The sequence below is a fragment of the Geotrypetes seraphini genome, chromosome 19, assembly GCF_902459505.1.
Source record: "Geotrypetes seraphini chromosome 19, aGeoSer1.1, whole genome shotgun sequence".
Classification (NCBI taxonomy): domain Eukaryota; kingdom Metazoa; phylum Chordata; class Amphibia; order Gymnophiona; family Dermophiidae; genus Geotrypetes; species Geotrypetes seraphini.
The window spans coordinates 10523629-10542731 of NC_047102.1; the positions used below are offsets into that span (position 1 = coordinate 10523629).

At 41.6% G+C, this 19103-nt stretch overlaps 1 protein-coding gene across 1 annotated transcript in view; it reads right to left on the reverse strand.

Moving 5' to 3' along the window:
* Window positions 1-17688, reverse strand: part of EXT2 (exostosin glycosyltransferase 2) — a 62993-nt gene extending 45305 nt beyond the window's left edge. Inside the window, exons 1-8 of the mRNA XM_033928573.1 lie at window positions 17598-17688; window positions 16105-16238; window positions 13030-13595; window positions 12167-12256; window positions 9294-9410; window positions 7165-7360; window positions 3322-3461; window positions 1729-1822 (exon numbers count right to left, since the gene is read on the reverse strand). Of these exons, the coding sequence (XP_033784464.1) occupies window positions 1729-1822; window positions 3322-3461; window positions 7165-7360; window positions 9294-9410; window positions 12167-12256; window positions 13030-13565 (1173 nt within the window). The 5' untranslated portion in view covers window positions 13566-13595; window positions 16105-16238; window positions 17598-17688. The remainder of the gene's footprint in view (window positions 1-1728; window positions 1823-3321; window positions 3462-7164; window positions 7361-9293; window positions 9411-12166; window positions 12257-13029; window positions 13596-16104; window positions 16239-17597) is intronic.
* Window positions 17689-19103: the final 1415 nt, after the last annotated feature.

The window sequence follows — 19103 nt, forward strand, 5'->3', positions numbered from 1 at the left end:
TATTCCTTCTTCAGTCTCAGTTATTATTTCTCTGAACATTCCCTTCCTCAGTCTTTACAACTGCAGCTCTCTTGCCCTCTAAGCCCCTGCTGCAAGTGGCTGTGCATGTCGATCCTGCTCCCCTTTCACTGACTCTTGCGGCTGCATCATTTCTGTTCTGCCGGATGGGCTTCCATGGCAACCCTGCTCGCTAATGCCCCGAACTCGCACGAAGCCGCTCTCAATTTGTGCTCCCCCTCACGTTCTGCATATCTATGCCTGCTTAACAGCTCTGAGGACCCCGACCCGGGACCCCCTTTACGTTTCCTTTTCTTCCGCCGCCGCCTCCTCCGACATAAAGTTTCTTTTTTTTTTTTTTTTGCCGGCGTGAGAAAAAACTATTTGGCAGGAAATTTGCTCTTCAATCTTTGCCGCATTTGCGATTGTTTGGCCGAGCTGCACCCTCCATCCCGACAGAACCTCTTTCACACGTACCAGTTTACGATGGACATTAGTGCGTGCCGACCAGGAAATAACCGCTACGCGTTAGACAGGGCGGCGGTGAGGGCATTTGTCCCTTTAGGCAGGTGCTTTATAGGGTCCCGCTGCTGCTTATTGTACTCTGGGACTCCGGTAAGAGATTCTTTCGTGCGTTCTAGGAGCTATGGAAGGGAAACTTCGGTGGTGCTGTTTTTCCTCCCAAGCTAATAGAACCCTAACCGCGCATGCGCACTCCTGCCTGCCACGGACCAACGGATCACGCAGTTAGGAGTGCGCATGCGCGCTTAGCATTTTATTATAGTAAGAACATAAGAACTGCCATCTCCGGATCAGACCTTCGGTCCATCAAGTCCGGCGATCCGCACACGCGGAGGCCCTGCCAGGTGTAGATATCAAATCTAATGAAATAAATAAATAAAGGTCAAGGGGAAAGGGGTACACTAATAGCAACCTTAACTTTTGTGGTTAGGCATGAGAAAGCAAGAAGTTCAGGAGGATCCCATAGGCTCAAAATGGTGAAACGTAAGACGAGAAGATCTCAATCTGTTACTGGAGGCAGGGATGTATCCTCAGCATTGCTGCAAACAGGAATAACTGGACAGAAAGCTTAGCTTACAGATCTTTTCTGTCATCATATAATAAGTCATTATGTTCCAAGGAAGAATGCTGATGTTTGAATTGAGAGGTAGTTGACAAATTGTGGAACTGGATCCCGAACCTGGCAAACCTCTAGCTGGCATACCAGCAAATAACAACATCTGACCAAAGTAGTAAACAGTGTGTGTGGCAATTTAGGAGAAAATGGATTTGGGTCTTCAGTTTGACATCAAGGGTGGTTGGGGCTCTGGTCTTGGGGGGGAGGGAGGGGGGTGTAACAGATACCACCAGTCAGTCTCCGTCCAACTAGTTATAATAGGGAATTAATAAGTTCAGTCTCTGTGGCTTCTTCTCTAGCTTTCTACATCTGGGGAAACCGCATGCCTCAGGGAGAAACATACACATAAAAAGACTCCAAGTGGCTGACATTTCTAGAATGATTTATAAGGCCCTTTACAGAAATGCCCAAATAATTAGGAAAAGATTTTAGAGCAAGCGTTTCACACGATAGAAGCCAAATACTGTAAATTCCATCTTTTACCAATCTTCCAATATATCCTCAAAACCCACAAACCCCCATCCATGTGAATAAACAAATGACCTAAAGCAAGGCCACAAGCATCAGCAGACATGCCAGCCAGCACCCCTTACCTGTCTCTGCATCTCTTCAATTTGTCTCTGAGAGATGCCCTGCAGTATGCTGTGCGTTTCCAGCAATTTTTCCTCAGGTATTACCACAGAGGCTCTAAACAGCAAGAAGGAAAACAGAAAACAAGCATGAAGGGAGTACATGCACAAAAATCCCCTTTCATTAGCACGGGGTGAAAAAACCCCCTGGTTTTACAAGATGTAGTTAAGGGTTTTCGTTTAACAATTTTAATGGAACTGTTTAATTTTCAGAAGGTTTTAATGTCATTTCCATTTCGCTTTTCACCCTGCTTTTTATCCAAAATGGCTTACCAGCAATACAATATGAAGACAATTTTGAAACACTTTTCCTACATGCAGATCATGTTAAGAAATTGCATCCCAAAAGTACGTATCTGGATTCTCAGACCAACAACGGGAGAAGAGCCTTTAAGATGCTCTGCACCTCTTCATATACTATAGCTAAACTGAGGGAATAAGTGACTGTTGTGGATATGCTGTGAAATCTAATCTAATCTAATCTTCCATTTGTGAGTGGCATTTACCTATATAGCAGGGATCTCAAAGTCCCTCCTTGAGGGCCGCAATCCAGTTGGGTTTTCAGGATTTCCCCAATGAATATGCATGAGATCTATGTGCATGCACTGCTTTCAATGCATATTCATGGGGGAAATCCTGAAAACCCGACTGGATTGCGGCCCTCAAGGAGGGACTTTGAGACCCCTGCTATATAGGCTCAGGTCAAAGAGGAAGGGGAAAGTAGTGGGGGAAGGGGGCATGGAGAAGAAAGAGAAGGGACCTAGAAATAGGGGGTGCTCTATAGAATTGAAGACAGTTAATTGTCAAAGAGGTGAGTCTTCAGGTTTTTCCTGAATGTAGTGTAGTTTGTTTCTTTCCTGATGACTGTGGCCCCTTTGTATCCAGTAATTGAATCGTTCTTGTGGCCTGTTTATTTAGATAATCTCTAAAATATGGGACAATAGGTTAACATTAGTATAGCACCTTATATCCAAAGAAATCCCTTGGATACTTAGTAACTTATTTGCCGTCACATCTGAGGTGGTATGGCTGTACTGTTTACATGGAAAAATCATACTTTATTGGCACAGGAGGGACAAACAGAAGCAATTCACCTATGCCCCATTGCCCTGAAGAAGCGGCAGGCAGCCATGAAACACGGGTTCCCTGTTGGAAGGGGCTACTAATTGGTGTCTGTTTGGTCATATCACCCTCATTGTTTTCCTCAGCCTTCTAGAGATTTTTTGAGCCCGTGATGTCCAAGGAGTAGAGCTATTGCCATTGCTCTCTTCACATCCGAGGCTTTTTCCTCCATTAAAGTTTGATTTTCTGTGAAAACAGTATGGCCACACCACTTCAGAGGTGACAGCGATATAAGGTGCTCTACTAATGGTCACCTATTGTCTCATATTTTAGAGATTACCTAAATAAACAGGCCACAGGAACTATTAAATTACTGGATAGAAAGGGGCCCATTCTCTCAAGGGTTTTTCTTCACATATAACAGGAGAAAAAAGTTTCTCCTACAGCACAAGGAAATCTGACTGCCTGCTTAAAAGAGAGTCCCAGGATACCCACCTCTTCCAGTCCAGGACCTCGGAGAATGGCAGAATGTAGGAGTCGGCAACAATAACAGGAACACACCCAGCCTGCAGCACATCACTGAGCATGGACTGGCCCATGCGAGCTCCACGGAGCACCATGCAGAACGTAGCTTCCTGTTCAGGTAAATCACAAAGGCATGACTTTACTACAAATTCAGTTACGTTCTTGTAATTTGTGGCTTATGTACTGAAATGCAAACTGCTCATGCCAGGCAAGAACAAGGAGTTGCTGAAAAATGTACATATTGCATAACATCCGATTAAGAATTTGAAGGTTATAAAGCACCTTTCAATCCCTGCTAAAATAAACCATCCACAGCTGGGAATAAAGACAACTTTAGACTACAATGTCTAAGGGAAAAAAGAAAGCAAAGAGAAGTATGGGAATGATCAAACAGTAAGAGACAGAGATATGATTGAGGTCTACAAAATCCTGAGTGGTTTAGAATGAGACAACCTGCTTTGATTTCCAGAATCCAAATTACGCATTAGAGCAAGCACAACTGTCCGCAGTGCATCTGCATAATTTCAGTGTTCACAGTGCAAGGTGGAAAAAAATTGTGGTATTCTGCTCTAACGTACCATTAAGTTTTCAAGTAATTCCCATGGAAGCATCACAAAATAGTGTCTGACTAGGCCACAGAACATGATGTCCTTTGGGACGAATACTACCACTGCCTATTACGTCAACTTCTGAAATACAGCGACATAGTTGATTAGCTTGAAAGCGATCAAGTCTATCTCTCCCCAAAATACTGCAGCTGTGCCATGACTACCAATTAGTAACTTCCCAACAAGCTTAAAATCTCCAGATCCTCAGTTCCTTTTAATTTTTGCACTGATTTTAAGCTGAAATGTACTAACCACCATTTATCAATCTAGCAAATTTTGACACCAAGAGGCTACAACAAATACACTCACTAATGCAGAACCTTCAAGAAACAAAGGATCTGGTCCCCAAATAAAGATCCTGACTGCTTTGTAGCAAAATAATAGGTGCCAAGTATGTCATCTTGCCAGATTCAATCTCAATGCTTTCCAGCCAAAACTAGAAGGCACGAAACTTAAAATTGTAGGAATCAATTATACAGCAGTTACGAAATGATGTGACCCCAAGTTACCTCCTCCTTCACACACTTTGAAAAAGCTGTGAAACTGGCTGCCATATGAGCAGAATGCACAATCTCAGCCAAACTGAGCTTTCTAAACAGGAAATATTTCTATTAACAATCAAACTAACCACAGAGCACCACTGCAGATGCAGAGGAGAAATGACCAGAAGGGAGAGTCCCGGGAGGTCACAATTCAGGCGAATCCACAAGGCAGAGGGGGTGAAGGGTGGCATAGAGAAAGGAGAGGAAAAATTTGGGGTATAACACAAATGCAGTTGATCCCTGGTTAGCCAGTGGAGTCCTGCTACATTCCACGGAAGGGAGAGAGGCAAGATGTGGACACATAGGCTCATCTAAAGAGATCTCTATTTTCCTGTCTAGACAAAGGTTTCTATAAATACATCTCACTACATCAGAGACATTATCGGCCAGACATTCCAGGAGGAGATGCAAAATTTGCGGAGGGAAAGTATTTTAAAAATCTCTGCTTGTGCCAGCTTACTTCAGAGCTCAAACACATGGAACATGCCGCTTTTCTGAAATAACTCTGGTCTATGGTCAGTGTTGAAAAACAAATACATGTATAGGACACAGCCCCCCCAAAAAAGTGCGGACATGACACGGGGAAAAGGTTTGTCCCCATAAGCTCTGTCCCAATCCCCATGAGCTCTGTCTTCATTTGTACAAGCCTCGAACACTTATGATTTTATATTTAAATCTTTTTATCTAAGTATAAAGAGAGAGAATATTCTGTACAACCGTTTATAAATCACAAATAGAGCCTTCCATTTCAATCTGGTTTTGCTACAACCTTCCCAAAGGGGTGAATGAACATGTAGATAGAGGTGAGCCAGTTGATATCTTATTTGAATTTTCAAAAGGCATTTAACAAGTACAATCCAAAGAATAAGACAAACATAAATATACAATTGGAAAAGAAGTGAGGAGGGAACTGTACACATCAACCTGAGATATATATATATATATATATATATATATATATATATATATATATATATATATATATATATATATATATAAAAAATTAAATTAAGAACACACATATATATATATATATAAACATGAAAATACAAACTGCAGTTTACCTTGTATATCATCTCAGACCTCATTTTGACCTCAAAGCTAATGCCTGCATCAGGGTATGGATAAACGATCCATTAGATGGCGCTGAAATACTGTATCACAAAAAACAGAATCTGGAAGTCGCTGGTAAAGACTTGCCAAACACAATTTTAGAAACAAAGTTTCTTAAAATGAGGCTTTTCTGTTTTTTGTGATATCACTGAATCATTGAGGGTTACAGATAGAAGTATAGGTAGGTTATAGGAATAGTCAGGGACCACTTCACAGGTCATGGACCTGATGGGCCGCCGCGGGAGCGGACCGCTGGGCACGATGGACCTCTGGTCTGACCCAGTGGAGGCAACTTCTTATGTTCTTATTGCTAAATCTCCAAGATGTGTTAAGATTTTGCATATTTATACTAGCCTTTTAAAGAATGGCACAGTGACAAAGTTTGTCCCTGTCCCATCCCCGTCCCTGTTGGCTCAGTTCCCATCCCCACCCCGTGACATCCTCTAACACACACTAAAAAAAATAGGGGTGTAGGAGAGGAACAAAGTACATGTATGCTGAAAAGCAATTCTTTACTTGACACTTTCTTAAAGAAACACTGGCTAACCATCTTTCCCAAAAACTTTAAAAAAATAAGAAATGTATGACTTATAGCGCTATATTGATAGAAATATATATCTATACATATATATATTAGTATCTATTCACATATCTATACATAGTAGCATAGCAGTACACAAACAGCAGCATGGTTCATCTAGTCAGTGAGGTGGCTAGAGTTGCACCTGTTGCTCCATGCAGATTACACCCTCTCTATGCCTTTGGTTAGAGTTGCACCTATTATTTCATGCAGATTACACTCCTCTATGCCTTAGTGTTCAGAGTGTTGCCGCTGTTGCTGTTTTCGGAGGCCTCGGAGCGGAGATATATCAGTCTCACGGTGGGAGGGTCGGCGGGGTTCTGCTGCACAGGGAAATGGGAGGGAGGGATAAAAAGATGCTGCACAAGGGGATAGGTGACGGGGGAGGAAAGATGCTGCACATAGGGGGGTAGAGAAAAAGGAAAGAGAAAGAATTGGGGTGGAGGAGAGGACGGGAGCGATGATTGTTGTACATGAAAAAAATAAGACATCCCCCCAAATAAGCCCTAGTGTGTTTTTTGGACCCAAAATTAATATAAGACACTGTCTTATTTTTGGGGAAACATGGTATCTGGGGTTCTGCCAGGTGCTTTTGACCTGGCTTGGCTACAGTTGGAAGCAGGTTACTGGGTTACATAGAGCATTGGCCTGATCTAGTATTTCTTATGTTCTTGACATTTAAGTTTTGCTTTGAGTCTATCCTCTCGCTATATAGGGGTCCTCTATGTGTCCCATGGCTTTTTGAATATGGGACCTGCTGAGCAAAAACTTCCAAAAAGCAGATTTACAATTAACAGAGCGACAGGTTCTAAAAGTTTGGAAGGGCAACTTTCATTCTAAGATATCGAGGAGCACCTATTCTACCCTGTCCTTACAAAAATGAAGGACCTTCTCAGTCATTAGAAGAGCAGTGTACAACTTTGTAAAAAAGCTTCTCAGGAAACGGATATTGCCGTGAAAGCAACATTACCTGGAGCAACTGAGGATAGTCAAAAACCTGATTCTTCCGACAGCGTTTGCGTACAGGAGGTACACCTTCAGAGAGATTTGTGCATTTGTCCAAGATCAGCATGGACTCTCCATTCTCTGCCAGAAGTGTTTCCAGATCAGAGCGGTACTCTGGGTGCAACCCTGTTTGGGATGAAACAAGGAAGTACCTGCGGAGACTAAAAATGCAATGGAAATGTAACCTATCAGAGTAAGGTAAATAGTCATCAAATTCCATTTGACCATCTAAAATATGAATTTGGTGGTATAGCATTATTTTTTAATATACTTATTCAGTCAGTACCCAATGCTGAGTCCATAAGTATTAAAAATCTTATTTTTATGCAGAGCTTCATTTGAAAACAGAAATAAAGCAGAACTAAGGGAGGTATAGGGTGGGCCAGGTAAGGAACAGGAGCAATAGATGAGGAGCTGGATTAGGGTGTAGAGAGACTGCTCTCAGTTCTGCTTCAGGCTCATCCCTTCCTCTCCTCTTTCATGCAGACTGCCTGGTGTTCTAGACTCTGAAAAAGATGTGGTTTCCCCGCAGAAATGAAACCCTGCTTTTATGAATTAACTTACTAGCCTTCCCACCCTCCACTGATAAATAGAAGCAAGAATGATGGGCTGCCCAGTGCAAAGGCTGGTCCAGTAGCTGTGGCAACCCTTAATACAGAGTGGCCTGGTGGTTAAAGCAGCATGCTGCAAACCAGGAAGCCAAGTTGTAAATTCCACTTCTCCCACCAATGTTCCTTATGACTTTCACTTCACCCTCCATTACTTCAGGCACAAATTGCAAGTCTCCAGGGCAGAGAGAACTACCTACCTATCTATAATACATATAATTAAATTAAGAATCCACACAGGGACACATACTGTATGTTTCACAAAGTATATGAAAAAGGGAGAGGATTCTAAAGGTTATATGCTGGAACCTATGCTCATATTTTTCTAAGGGTTTACAAGACTAGCAAAGTCTGGATTCAAATTATAAATTCTTTATTCATTTTAAATCTTGTAGCAAGTGTACAGTAATATACCATTATAACAAATTGAAACACTTGAAAATCTTTCTAATAATAACAAACATACTTGAATTTTTATCCCTTCCCACCCACCCTACTGCAATCAACTCAATTAAACATATCTAAAAGAATATGATACTGTTTTGTTTGGTATGGCTATGAGGAAAAAAAGTCAATTATCATCAAGTAATAATAAACTTTTATTGATCATGACGGGTCGCTATTCAGCATATTACTAACAATTGGAAAAATCACACTAATCTTAATTATACTTTCTGGTGACATTCATTATTCCATATTTATAAGATGGAAAGAGCAATTGCTTTGCAGAAGGGGTCTTACAATAAATTTTTGAAGATCTGGGGGCCGTTAGAAAATTATTGTAATGGGTAGACATCATTTTCTTTAGATAATATGTGTATAATTAGGGTGGGGTGGGGGGTTGTTTGGAATTTTTATTAAATGCTTACTTCATTATAATCTTCTGTGATTCAAATTAAAAAAATTAGATCCAAGCTCAAACTGATGTAAAATGTTTTCCCCGTTTGGTCTGTTGTATTCACATGTAAGTCTAAGAGAGATTTATAATGCAATTAATCTAACATCTAAGTCCTAAATACCTGTTGTGCAGGCACTCTCTCTATTCCAGTGGTTCTCATCTCAGCCCTTGGGACACAACTAGCCAGTCAGGTTTTGAGAATGCCCATGATGAATATGCATCAGATATATTTGCATACGATATAAGCAGAGATGCCAATTATCTAGTTTGAGGCTGGAGACACTTTGGCCAGTCCTGGTTTTGAACTTCTATCCCAAAGTACTGTGGGATTTGTAGTGTCTGATCCTGTCCATTTAAATCGGAGCTGTAAGTCCCATAATGCAACAGGATGGGGTGGTCAGAAATCGGGCCTGTCCCAAAATCTCCAGCCTGAAACTTGGTATCTTTGTGGAGGTAGTGCATGCAAAGGTATTTCAAGCATATTAATCTTGAGTATCCTGAAACCCTGAATGTTTGGGTGTGCTCTATACTGTGAAGTTTTACATAACTTCCTTTTTTATTTATTTATTGGAATGTATTTTGCCTCACCCGGGAGTTCTCTCGGGCACATCCACCTCTGCAGAAAGTGGGCTGTACACTGGGATGCTAACATCATATCCCTGACGATAGGTCCACGTGGAGAACCCTCCTCCTGCTAATAGGGCTCTGTAACAGAGGAGAAAATGTTAGGATCAATGACAAAGGATTCGGTAATCAAAGACCCCTTAAATGTGACAATTTCAACAAACCATGTTCCACATTTTTAGCAGCCCAACATCAATACACCATCAAGCAGGTAGTCTCAAAATGCCTCCAGATCAGAGCAAAACTAGGAGGTGGAAGCGATTGGAGCAAGGCAAGAAAATGTTCGGAGTTGAACAACTTATCAAGTTTAACCTGTTTAGGTTCTCTGCTTGACAAGGTCCAGTTGATATACTGTACAAGGCAGGTCTCCCTTCCCTGTCTGTCCCCTTCTATACTGTTTCTTATCTTTTCTTCTCTGCCCTTATTTTCTTGGTTCAATGCTGAGTATATCTTCAAACTATATACATTTTTTAACTCAAGAGGTCTTGCTATTTTTTTTTTAATTTAATTGCTTAATTCAATCTTATTATACCTCAAAACCTCTTTCAGTGGCATGCAACTCTAGCTTGAAACATTCAATTCAATACCAAACAGTTGCTACATAGTAAAATAATCAAAAGGAAACACAAGCATTGCCAGGCTTATTCTGCTCTAAAGGTCTGCAAAATAATTCTGATAATTAAAGAAATATGAAGTTCATTTTTCCAAGAATTGGAAGTGAAATTGCTCACTATCTTGAAACACAACTCATTCAGATTCTCTAAGAATGGTTTCTTACAAAACCTGCATTCAAAAGACTTCATAAATACTTAATCCACTTAGAAAGAAGATTAGAAGTTGCATGAAACACTGTTCTTGAGATAGGATCTACTGTAATGTCAAAAAAAATTTTTTTTTTCCACAGAAAAGGTGGTGGATGCCTAGAATGCTTTGCTGGAGCAGGCAGCAGAGACAAAAACAGTATAAAGATTTAAATAAAAAAAAAAAAGTGTGGGATATAAAGGCTGGAAAAAAATTAACCTGCACAAAGCTGCAGCTGCAATGGTACTACTTCAATAGGCTGGATGACGGACATGGGGGAAGGGAGCCTCAGTGCTGGGTTCCAAATGGGAAATGTAAAATTATTTACCTAAACTGAACAAAATCACTGCTTGTCACAACTGGATAGGCCATTTTGGTCTTCATCTGCAGTCATTTATTATGTTACTGAGATTATTTTCACTTGCCTTTTATTTGGCAAGTTAAAACTGATATTACATAGACCTGTAATGGTTTCTGATTTCATAGATAATACATTTTGATATACCATCTTTCTGTAGTACAACCAAAGTGATTTACATATATTGTATTACAGAGCACATAAAAAAAGCAAAGAATTACCACAACATATAAAGCAATAAACCAAATGGCAAAACAGTCCAGGGTGAAGACATCTGATTTATTAACACAAGCACCCAAAATGGCCATGTTTTGCCCTCAAGCTGTGTCGGGGTAAAAACTGCAGGGGAACACTGGCTCTGAGAACAGAAAATGCTGTCCCTTGGAAGGAACACAAATTGATCTGCATTGTGGATTGGACGTGCCTAGCAGGGGTTGTTTTTTTAATGTTCTCCTGCAGTTTTTACTCCTGGCGCAGCCTGAGGGCAAAACGTGGCTTGTATTAATAAATCAGACGTCTTCACCCTGGACTGTTCTGCCTTTTGGTTTATTGCTTTACATATATTATATGCACATAGAGGTACTTATTTAGCAATGACTTGTCTAGAGTCACAAGAAGCTGCAGTGGGATTTGAACCTGGGTCTCAGGGCACTGCACTAACCATTAGGCTGCTCCTTGAACTACATGATGTGATCTATTAAGATCAGATTAAGGAAATCTTTCCCCCTTCATAACCTGCCAAGCCATGAGATTGTCACGGAAGTAAATTGCAGGGGTAGTAGGATTAGGATTAAAATTTATCCTAATGAATCGTTTTTGTTTTCTCTTACTTATGCTTTGATGCTTGTATTGTAATTTGGCCTTGTATATTTTGTAGCGTGAAAAGGTGTAATATACATCTTAAATTAAAGTATGATACACACAGGCAAAATGACGAGTCACCAGAACTCATTTATACTTAGGTAAATACTGACAAGTCAAACAAGTCCTTTTCAATGAAATATCAAAAATATGCATTTATAGAGTCAGCTTAGCCAAATACTTTGTGCTACATTTATTCAAAATATAAACCTACCACCTAAAACCTTTTGCTCACTTTTAACCAAGTTTCATTTGAAAGATTTATGCTCTGTGATTGCCTCCTACAGGATAATGTAAGTTCTGGCATGTCACAATGTATTTTAGCAAATACAAACACAGCCATTGATGTCAGAACACACCTTGCAGTAGTTTAGGTGTACCATATTGCAAAACTAATTCCTTTTGCAAGCCTGCATATCCACAACTAAAAACAACTACATTCAAGTTAAAAGTGGCAAATCTGAGATAACAGAACAGAGGCACAATCTTATTCAGCACAATGTCTATTCTGGAAAGAAAGCAGAAGCTAAATTTGAGAAAGATGGCAGGATTGGAAAAGCTAACAAAGACTGGTTATCCTGGCAGGGTTAGTGTTGGTTTTCAGTATGGTCTACAGAGGTTTGTTGAGAAAACAGCGAGGAGGCTTGCAGGTGTTAGGCCACATGGCTTCTACTGATACCCACATACTTCCTAATGTAATATTCCTTTGAATCCAGCCACTGATCATGAGGATAGCAACCTGGTTTAAAGAGAAGCCAGCCTGTGGCTTGATATATCCTATTAACAATGTCTAGTTGTGAGGAAAGAAGGTACTTACCTATCCCTGGGAACATCAAGTGCTGTGTTAAAATCAGGAGGTCCACCAGGGAGCATGTTGAATAGCAGATGGTTTGTGCCCCGATCCCACCTGTACAAATCAAAAGGTAAAGAAACAACTGTATTTATCTTTTCATATACTTCCAGAACATTTCTAATACCATGTTGCATGCCAATCTGTTTTTAATAACATGCATATGTAATTTTTTTTTTTTTTTTTTGTAATGCCAGCATCATCACTAGCTAAGTTTTAAAATGATCCACCCTGTCTATAGTTTTCTCATAGTGTAGGCACAGATGAAGTCTTAGTTTCTTAAATTCTATGTTTATTTTTACCTCTTCCTTTCAGAGAAACCACTTTCATTGGTTTGTCTACAGCAGGGATCTCAAAGTCCCTCCTTGAGGGCCGCAATCCAGTCGGGTTTTCAGGATTTCCCCAATGAATATGCATTGAAAGCAGTGCGTGCACATAGATCTCATGTATATTCATTGGTGAAATCCTGAAAACCCGACTGGATTGCGGCCCTCAAGGAGGGACTTTGAGACCCCTGGTCTACAGTAATCAGAAATGGATGCACACACAAGCCAGACATACTAGCATCTAATCATGTGCCAAAGCATCTAGCTTTGGCTTTTTCCTTAATGGTGGTGGCCAGCCATTACAGATCATAAACTGGAATTAAGGGCATGGCCTGATTGCATCATAAGTGGACATTTTTACTCTCATCAGCAAAACTAAAATATGCACCTCAGCCTGAGAGACTGCTAACCCCCTTTCACCTCTGTGACATAACACTTCCAAAGCCAAGATAACAAAATATGAAACTGAAAAGTGTGAACATACACTTCCTGCAGGTCCAGTACCTGGATAAATGTGCCAAGGCCTGTGCTGTCTCCTTTATCCTCAATGTATTCTGGTTCAACACATCAATAGAAGGGACAAAGAGGCAGGCACGATTGATGTCATCAGTGTAGAAGTCACTGTCAGAGATGGCAGTCAGCAACTCATTATATTCCCTGGAGATGGTGTTACTCACCGGCGTGCCATATTCATCCATGTATTTCTTCAATGAGTAGATGTACACTTTAATCTTATTTTTAGGGTTGAAGCCACAGCGGTAAACATCAAAGCAGGTGTGCATGCGACAGCTGAGGTCACCCCGCTCAGGGATAGGGCTGTCCCCTGGCAGTTTCACAGTGGGTACATCATGCACACTACGCTTTTCCATGGTCCATTCACTGGAAGACTCAATGGCATGTGGCCAAAACTGAAACACCCCCGTGGCAATAAGTCCCAACAAGACAATAGAGAAGAGAGTAATGTAATAGATACGGTGCTTAGTCTTCATTCTGGGGATAAGGGCAGGACCCCGGGTGTTATATTTCACAGACGCACACATAATGGAATAAGCCTCCTCTCTTCTGTGTGTCTGTTATCAAGGGGAGAAATAGATAAATAAATTGAAAAGGCTTGAGTGCTCTGGACAGAAATACCATATGACATAGGAGGTATCAGGAAACTGATGCTATCTATCTGCCTTTTACAAAGAAATAATGTAACACTCAATGTTAACAGATCTGAACTGAAAATTTTTGCTTTCTTCTTGAGGCTAACAGAATATATAGACCAAGCTAAATAAGTTGCATGCCAAAGGTTTAAGAAAGTTTTCAACTGAAGAGGCCAAGTTCAAAAACATGCACAGCAAATATTAAACTGCTAAGTAATGATTTCAGGAAAAATGTTGCTTTTGCTCATAAATCCAGTTTTCTCTTCAAGAAAAATGGGTCAATTCAAAACTCCAATAAGAACAACTTCATCATTACTCCCCAAGTACTTTCCACTTAAAACAAAGGTGATGATCCACATGGTTGGAGGAGAGGAGCAGAGAGAGAGAAGAGATGGTGCACGTGGATAGATGGAAGGGAAGACATAGAAAAGTAGAAAGATATGAGAAGGAAGCAGGAAAATTGAAGAAAGCTGAATATTAAAAGTTAATGCCAAAGATGGATGTAGGAAAAGACAAAAATCCCCAGATATAAACCGAGAAGGGTTGGTAGCACTGCACACAAACAAGCCACAACCCTTGAACAAGGGCAATAGTAATAGCTATGGTGAGCTGATTACCAGTGCTCCTGGCTTAGCACTTTAAAGCGGGGCTCTTTCTCAAGCCACGCTGTGCACCATCATAGGCCCCACATGTGCACAACTAATAGTGAATTTAAAGTGCAAGTGCGCTAAATAAATATGTATAAATTAAATCATCAAACTTAGAATGCAGGGCTATCAACAATTCAAGGTTAGGACTCAAAATCAGCGAAGACTGGGTATTTGATATTGTGTGAAAGATGGATATAGGGCAGAAAGTGAAGGAGAGAAAAACAACAAATGGATAAGACGACCTTAGAAACAGAGTTAAGAGCACAGAGAGAAGGAAGTGCAACCAACGATGATTAGAAAAATAAAAATCACCAGACAACAAAGGTAAGAAAAATGATTTTCAGTATTATAACATGTCAGTTTTGAGAATTTACATCTACTGTCTATATTTGGCACTGTTCAGGAAGAAATGTTTCTATTTCTCTGGTGTTGTTGCATGCAGTCTAGCATCTTAGGGTTTTGTTTGTGTATATTAGGACTTTTAGTTTGTGGTCCTGTATTTGCATTTTATCTGTGTTCTGCATATGTGATCAAGGCCAGGCGTTCTGGCAAAAATGAATGTTGAGAAGCGTTACTAGTGCCATGGCCTAAAGTAGGAACATATCTGTCATTTCTCCTTCACCCCTTTTGGGCCCAAAATAGCCCTTGCTTGAAAATTAGCGAAGACTACTGCCCTAGATTAGGGGTCAGCAACCCTTTTAAAGCAAAGAACCATTTTATTTTAAATGTTTGACCCAAGATTTACTAAGAGCTGCAATGGGTAGCAAAGGGGGTTTAGGATACCATTTTTAATACGATATGGACATATATGCATTTAACACAAAAAAAAACAAACTGCAAGGTGCGTCCCACCCAGGCAGAAACAGGAAGTTTTGCCAGACAGCAGGATGCAGCAGAGGCTTCTGGGTTATCAGCAGGCAGCTGTAGGAACTGCTGCCACTAACACGTTAAAGCAAGAGAAGAGTGGGAGATACAGCGACTGCGGGAGCTCTATGCAGGAGGTAAAATAATTGGAAAGGGCAACGGTGATGGCAGCGCCAAGAACGAGTTGAACACGTCTTATTGTTCTGAAAAAGCAATATGTGGCTCGCAATCTGAAGGTTGCCAACCCCTGCCCTAGGTAGTTAAGAGATAGAGGCTCATATAGTCTGCTTGAACTTGAAAGCCAAGGGGAATTTCCAAACTTTTCTACTGATTGGCAATGATTTAGACTTCAAGATACTATTGCTTATCAATGGAATATTTTCCACCATGAAGAAAAGAGAGTGATCCAACCCTATAGTCCTAATATAATAATAATAACTTTATTCTTCTATACCGCCACAGTCGAATGACTTCTAGGTGGTTCACACTGAAGAAGACTGGACAATCAGCGATTTACAGAATGCAAGAAGTGCGAGTACAACTTATTACATAAGAAATAGATAAAAGGAAAATATGAATCTTAAGTATGTGGTATAGATCTCATGTATGCAACCCAAGGAATAAAGCTGGACAATCTGCAAATTTTAGAATAGAGCTGGACAATGAGGCGAACTTCAGAAAGAAAAGCAAACAAACAAAAGCAAACAAACACAAACAAGCAAACACAAACAAACACAACAAAAGCAAACAAACAAAAACAATCACAAAAAGACACAAAATTTGGCCAGAGGTAACCAACATGTGCACTGCAGAACCTAAATCAGCAATAACACCTGAACTTTTAACCTCAGCCCACAACATCTGCAACCCCTTTCATTCCTTGCCCCAGACACTACTCAACCGTAATCTCCTCTTACCTCAGTTTAGCGCAGCCTGCAAGACCTGGGTCCTCCCCGCCTCATCTGACATCATCCCCGACCTCCTCTCATTTTTTTTTTTTCCAGGCACTGGTGGCTGCCCCTCGACTCGGTCCGAGTGAAGGAGGAGGAACCTAATGGTGCAGATGCAGAAGACACCAAGTCACACACTTCCGAGCACTCCTCTTCACCCCCACCTACCATGCCTCCCCCCCCCCCCAGCAGTTTCCCTGAAAACGGTCAAAGGCGGCCTGCCAAGTCTTTTTTGGACAGGATGGTAGAAATTCCAAGCAAATAAACAACAATCCTGGTTGGGCAATTATATCAACGGAGCCACGCAATCTTACAGCGCATTTCGAAAAGGGGTTAAGACTGCACTATTCGAAAAATTCATTTCTTAACTGAAGTCTCATTATAACAGGGGTGCCAAAGTCCGTCCTTGAGGGCCGCAATCCAGTCGGGTTTTCAGGATTTCCCCAATGAATGCATGAGATCTATGTGCATGCACTGCTTTCAATACATCTTCATTGGGGAAATCCTGAAAACCCAACTGGATTGCGGCCCTCAAGGAGGGACTTTGAGATCCCTGCAAGTAAGGTCCAGTCCAGGGGTCCCCAAAGTCCCTCCTTGAGGGCCAAATCCAGTCGGGTTTTCAGGATTTCCCCAATGAATATGCATGAGATTTATTAGCATACAATGAAAGCAGTGCGTGCAAATAGATCTCATTTTGGGCCGCCGCGGGAGCGGACTGCTGGACAGGATGGACCTATGGTCTGACCCGGCGGAGGCACTGCTTATGTTCTTATGTTCATGCATATTCAGTGGGAAATCTTGAAAACCCGACTGGATTGTGGACCTCAAGAAGGGACTTTGAGATCCTTGCATTATAACAATACCTTTAATCTGCATGTACTTTAGATCAGTGGTTCTCAACCCTGTCCTGGAGGACCACCAGGCCAATCGGGTTTTCAGGATGGCCCTAATGAATATGCATGGAGCAGATTTGCATGCCTGTCACTTCCATTCTATGCAAATCTCTCTCGTGCATATTCATTAGGGCCATCCTGAAAACCCGATTGGCCTGGCGGTCCTCCAGGACAGGGTTGGGAACCAGTGGCCTAGAAGTCATTTGATTGTTGTTGGTAGTGGTTCCCAACCCTGTCCTGGAGGAACACCAGGCCAATTGGGTTTTCAGGCTAGCCCTAATGAATATGCATGAAGCAAATTTGCATGCCTATCACTTCCATCATATGCAAATCTCTCTCATGCATATTCATTAGGGCTAGCCTGAAAACCCGATTGGCCTGATGGTCCTCCAGGACAGGGTTGGGAATCACTGAGAATAAAGTTGTTATTATTATCATCGTGTCCGAGAGAGAAACCGGAAGTAGCTCAACGGCCGGCACGCGACCCCCCCCCCCCAATCCCCGTTCAGTATCTGTCCCCCCCCAGCTCCGGTCCGGGACTTATCTCTCTCTCACTGCGCATCGTACCTTTCCGGTCGCCCGGGACCGGCCTCCTCCTCCTCCTGCCCAGCCTTTCCGTCAGGCAGCGTCCAGTTCGGCCGGAAACAGGAAGTGGCGTCGGCGGGCGTCAGACGCGGCCGACGGAAGTGACGTACCACCAGAAGGCGAGAGACGGCGTCCTGGCGGGACGCAAAGCCCCGATAGTGTGTAAAGCAGGATCCAATGAGTTCAAAAGAGATCACATTCGTTCTTTTTGCATTGTATAGGCAAATAAAAGATATATTGGAGCGCATGACGGCGTTTCAATAACTAAGCATGCATTTCAAAGAGCAAATAAGTTTCACAACATGTTCAAGTAATGTAATTTATTTCTTATATACCGCTACATCCGTTAGGTTCTAAGCGGTTTACAAAAAATATACATTAAGATTAAAAATAAGAAAGGTACTTGAAAAATTCCCTTACTGTCCCGAAGGCTCACAATCTAACTAAAGTACCTGGAGGGTAATAGAGAAGTGAAAAGTAGAGATAGAGGAAAAGTATAAGCATGCATTGGTTATATGGCCTCAAATAAACCTGCAAAGAGCAACTTAGGAGCCCTATTACTAAAGCTTATTGTGTGCTAGTAGACATCAGTGGTTGCTAGATGCCACGTGGTCCATAGGTATAAAATAGGATGTGTAGTATATAATGTGCACTATTTCTATTAATATAAGAATTGCCGCTGCTGGGTCAGATCAGTGGTCCATCGTGCCCAGCAGTCCGCTCCCGCGGCGGCCCTTAGGTCAAAGACCAATTGAGTCTAGCCTTACCTGCGTACGTTCTGGTTCAGCAGGAACTTGTCTAACTTTGTCTTGAATCCCTGGAGGGTGTTTTCCCCTATAACAGCCTCCGGAAGAGCGTTCCGGCTCTCCACCACTCTCTGGGTGAAGAAGAACTTCCTTACGTTCGTACGGAATCTGTTCCCTTTCGACTTTAGAGAGTGCCCTCTCGTTCTCCCTACCTTGGAAAGGGTGAACAGTCTGTCTAGTTGTGTGTTTCACAAGTAGTCTGCTTTTCGGCTAAGTTGAAGCAGAATCTACTTGTCGGTACTTGCTTGCTTTTATCTTTTTCATTCCTACATGAAAATATCAGTAGAATTATCCCTCCAAAGGAAATCATGTGCTAATTTACAAGGGCGTGTTAATTAGGCATCAAGTGATTGTCATGAGTCGGGATGCATCATGTACCGTAACCAGTATGCAGTGTCTTGTGGAAAGATCTTGGTTCAAGCCCCACATTAGGCTTTTCTGGATTGGTTGGGGTTTTAAATGCTAAACAGGAACTGTTCAAAGCCCTGAAATGGACGAAGTCATCTTCATAATTGCCATTACTGAGAATTATTTAGAACTGAAGAGACTGCCTGCAAACATGGCCCCTGAAGAAGGCGTCTTCTAAATGCCGCAACTGCGATCCTTGTTGGGACCTTTTGTTTTGAATAAAGACTTCATTATTGTTTGAAAAGACATCCCCCTTGCCTATTCTTGTTGCTCT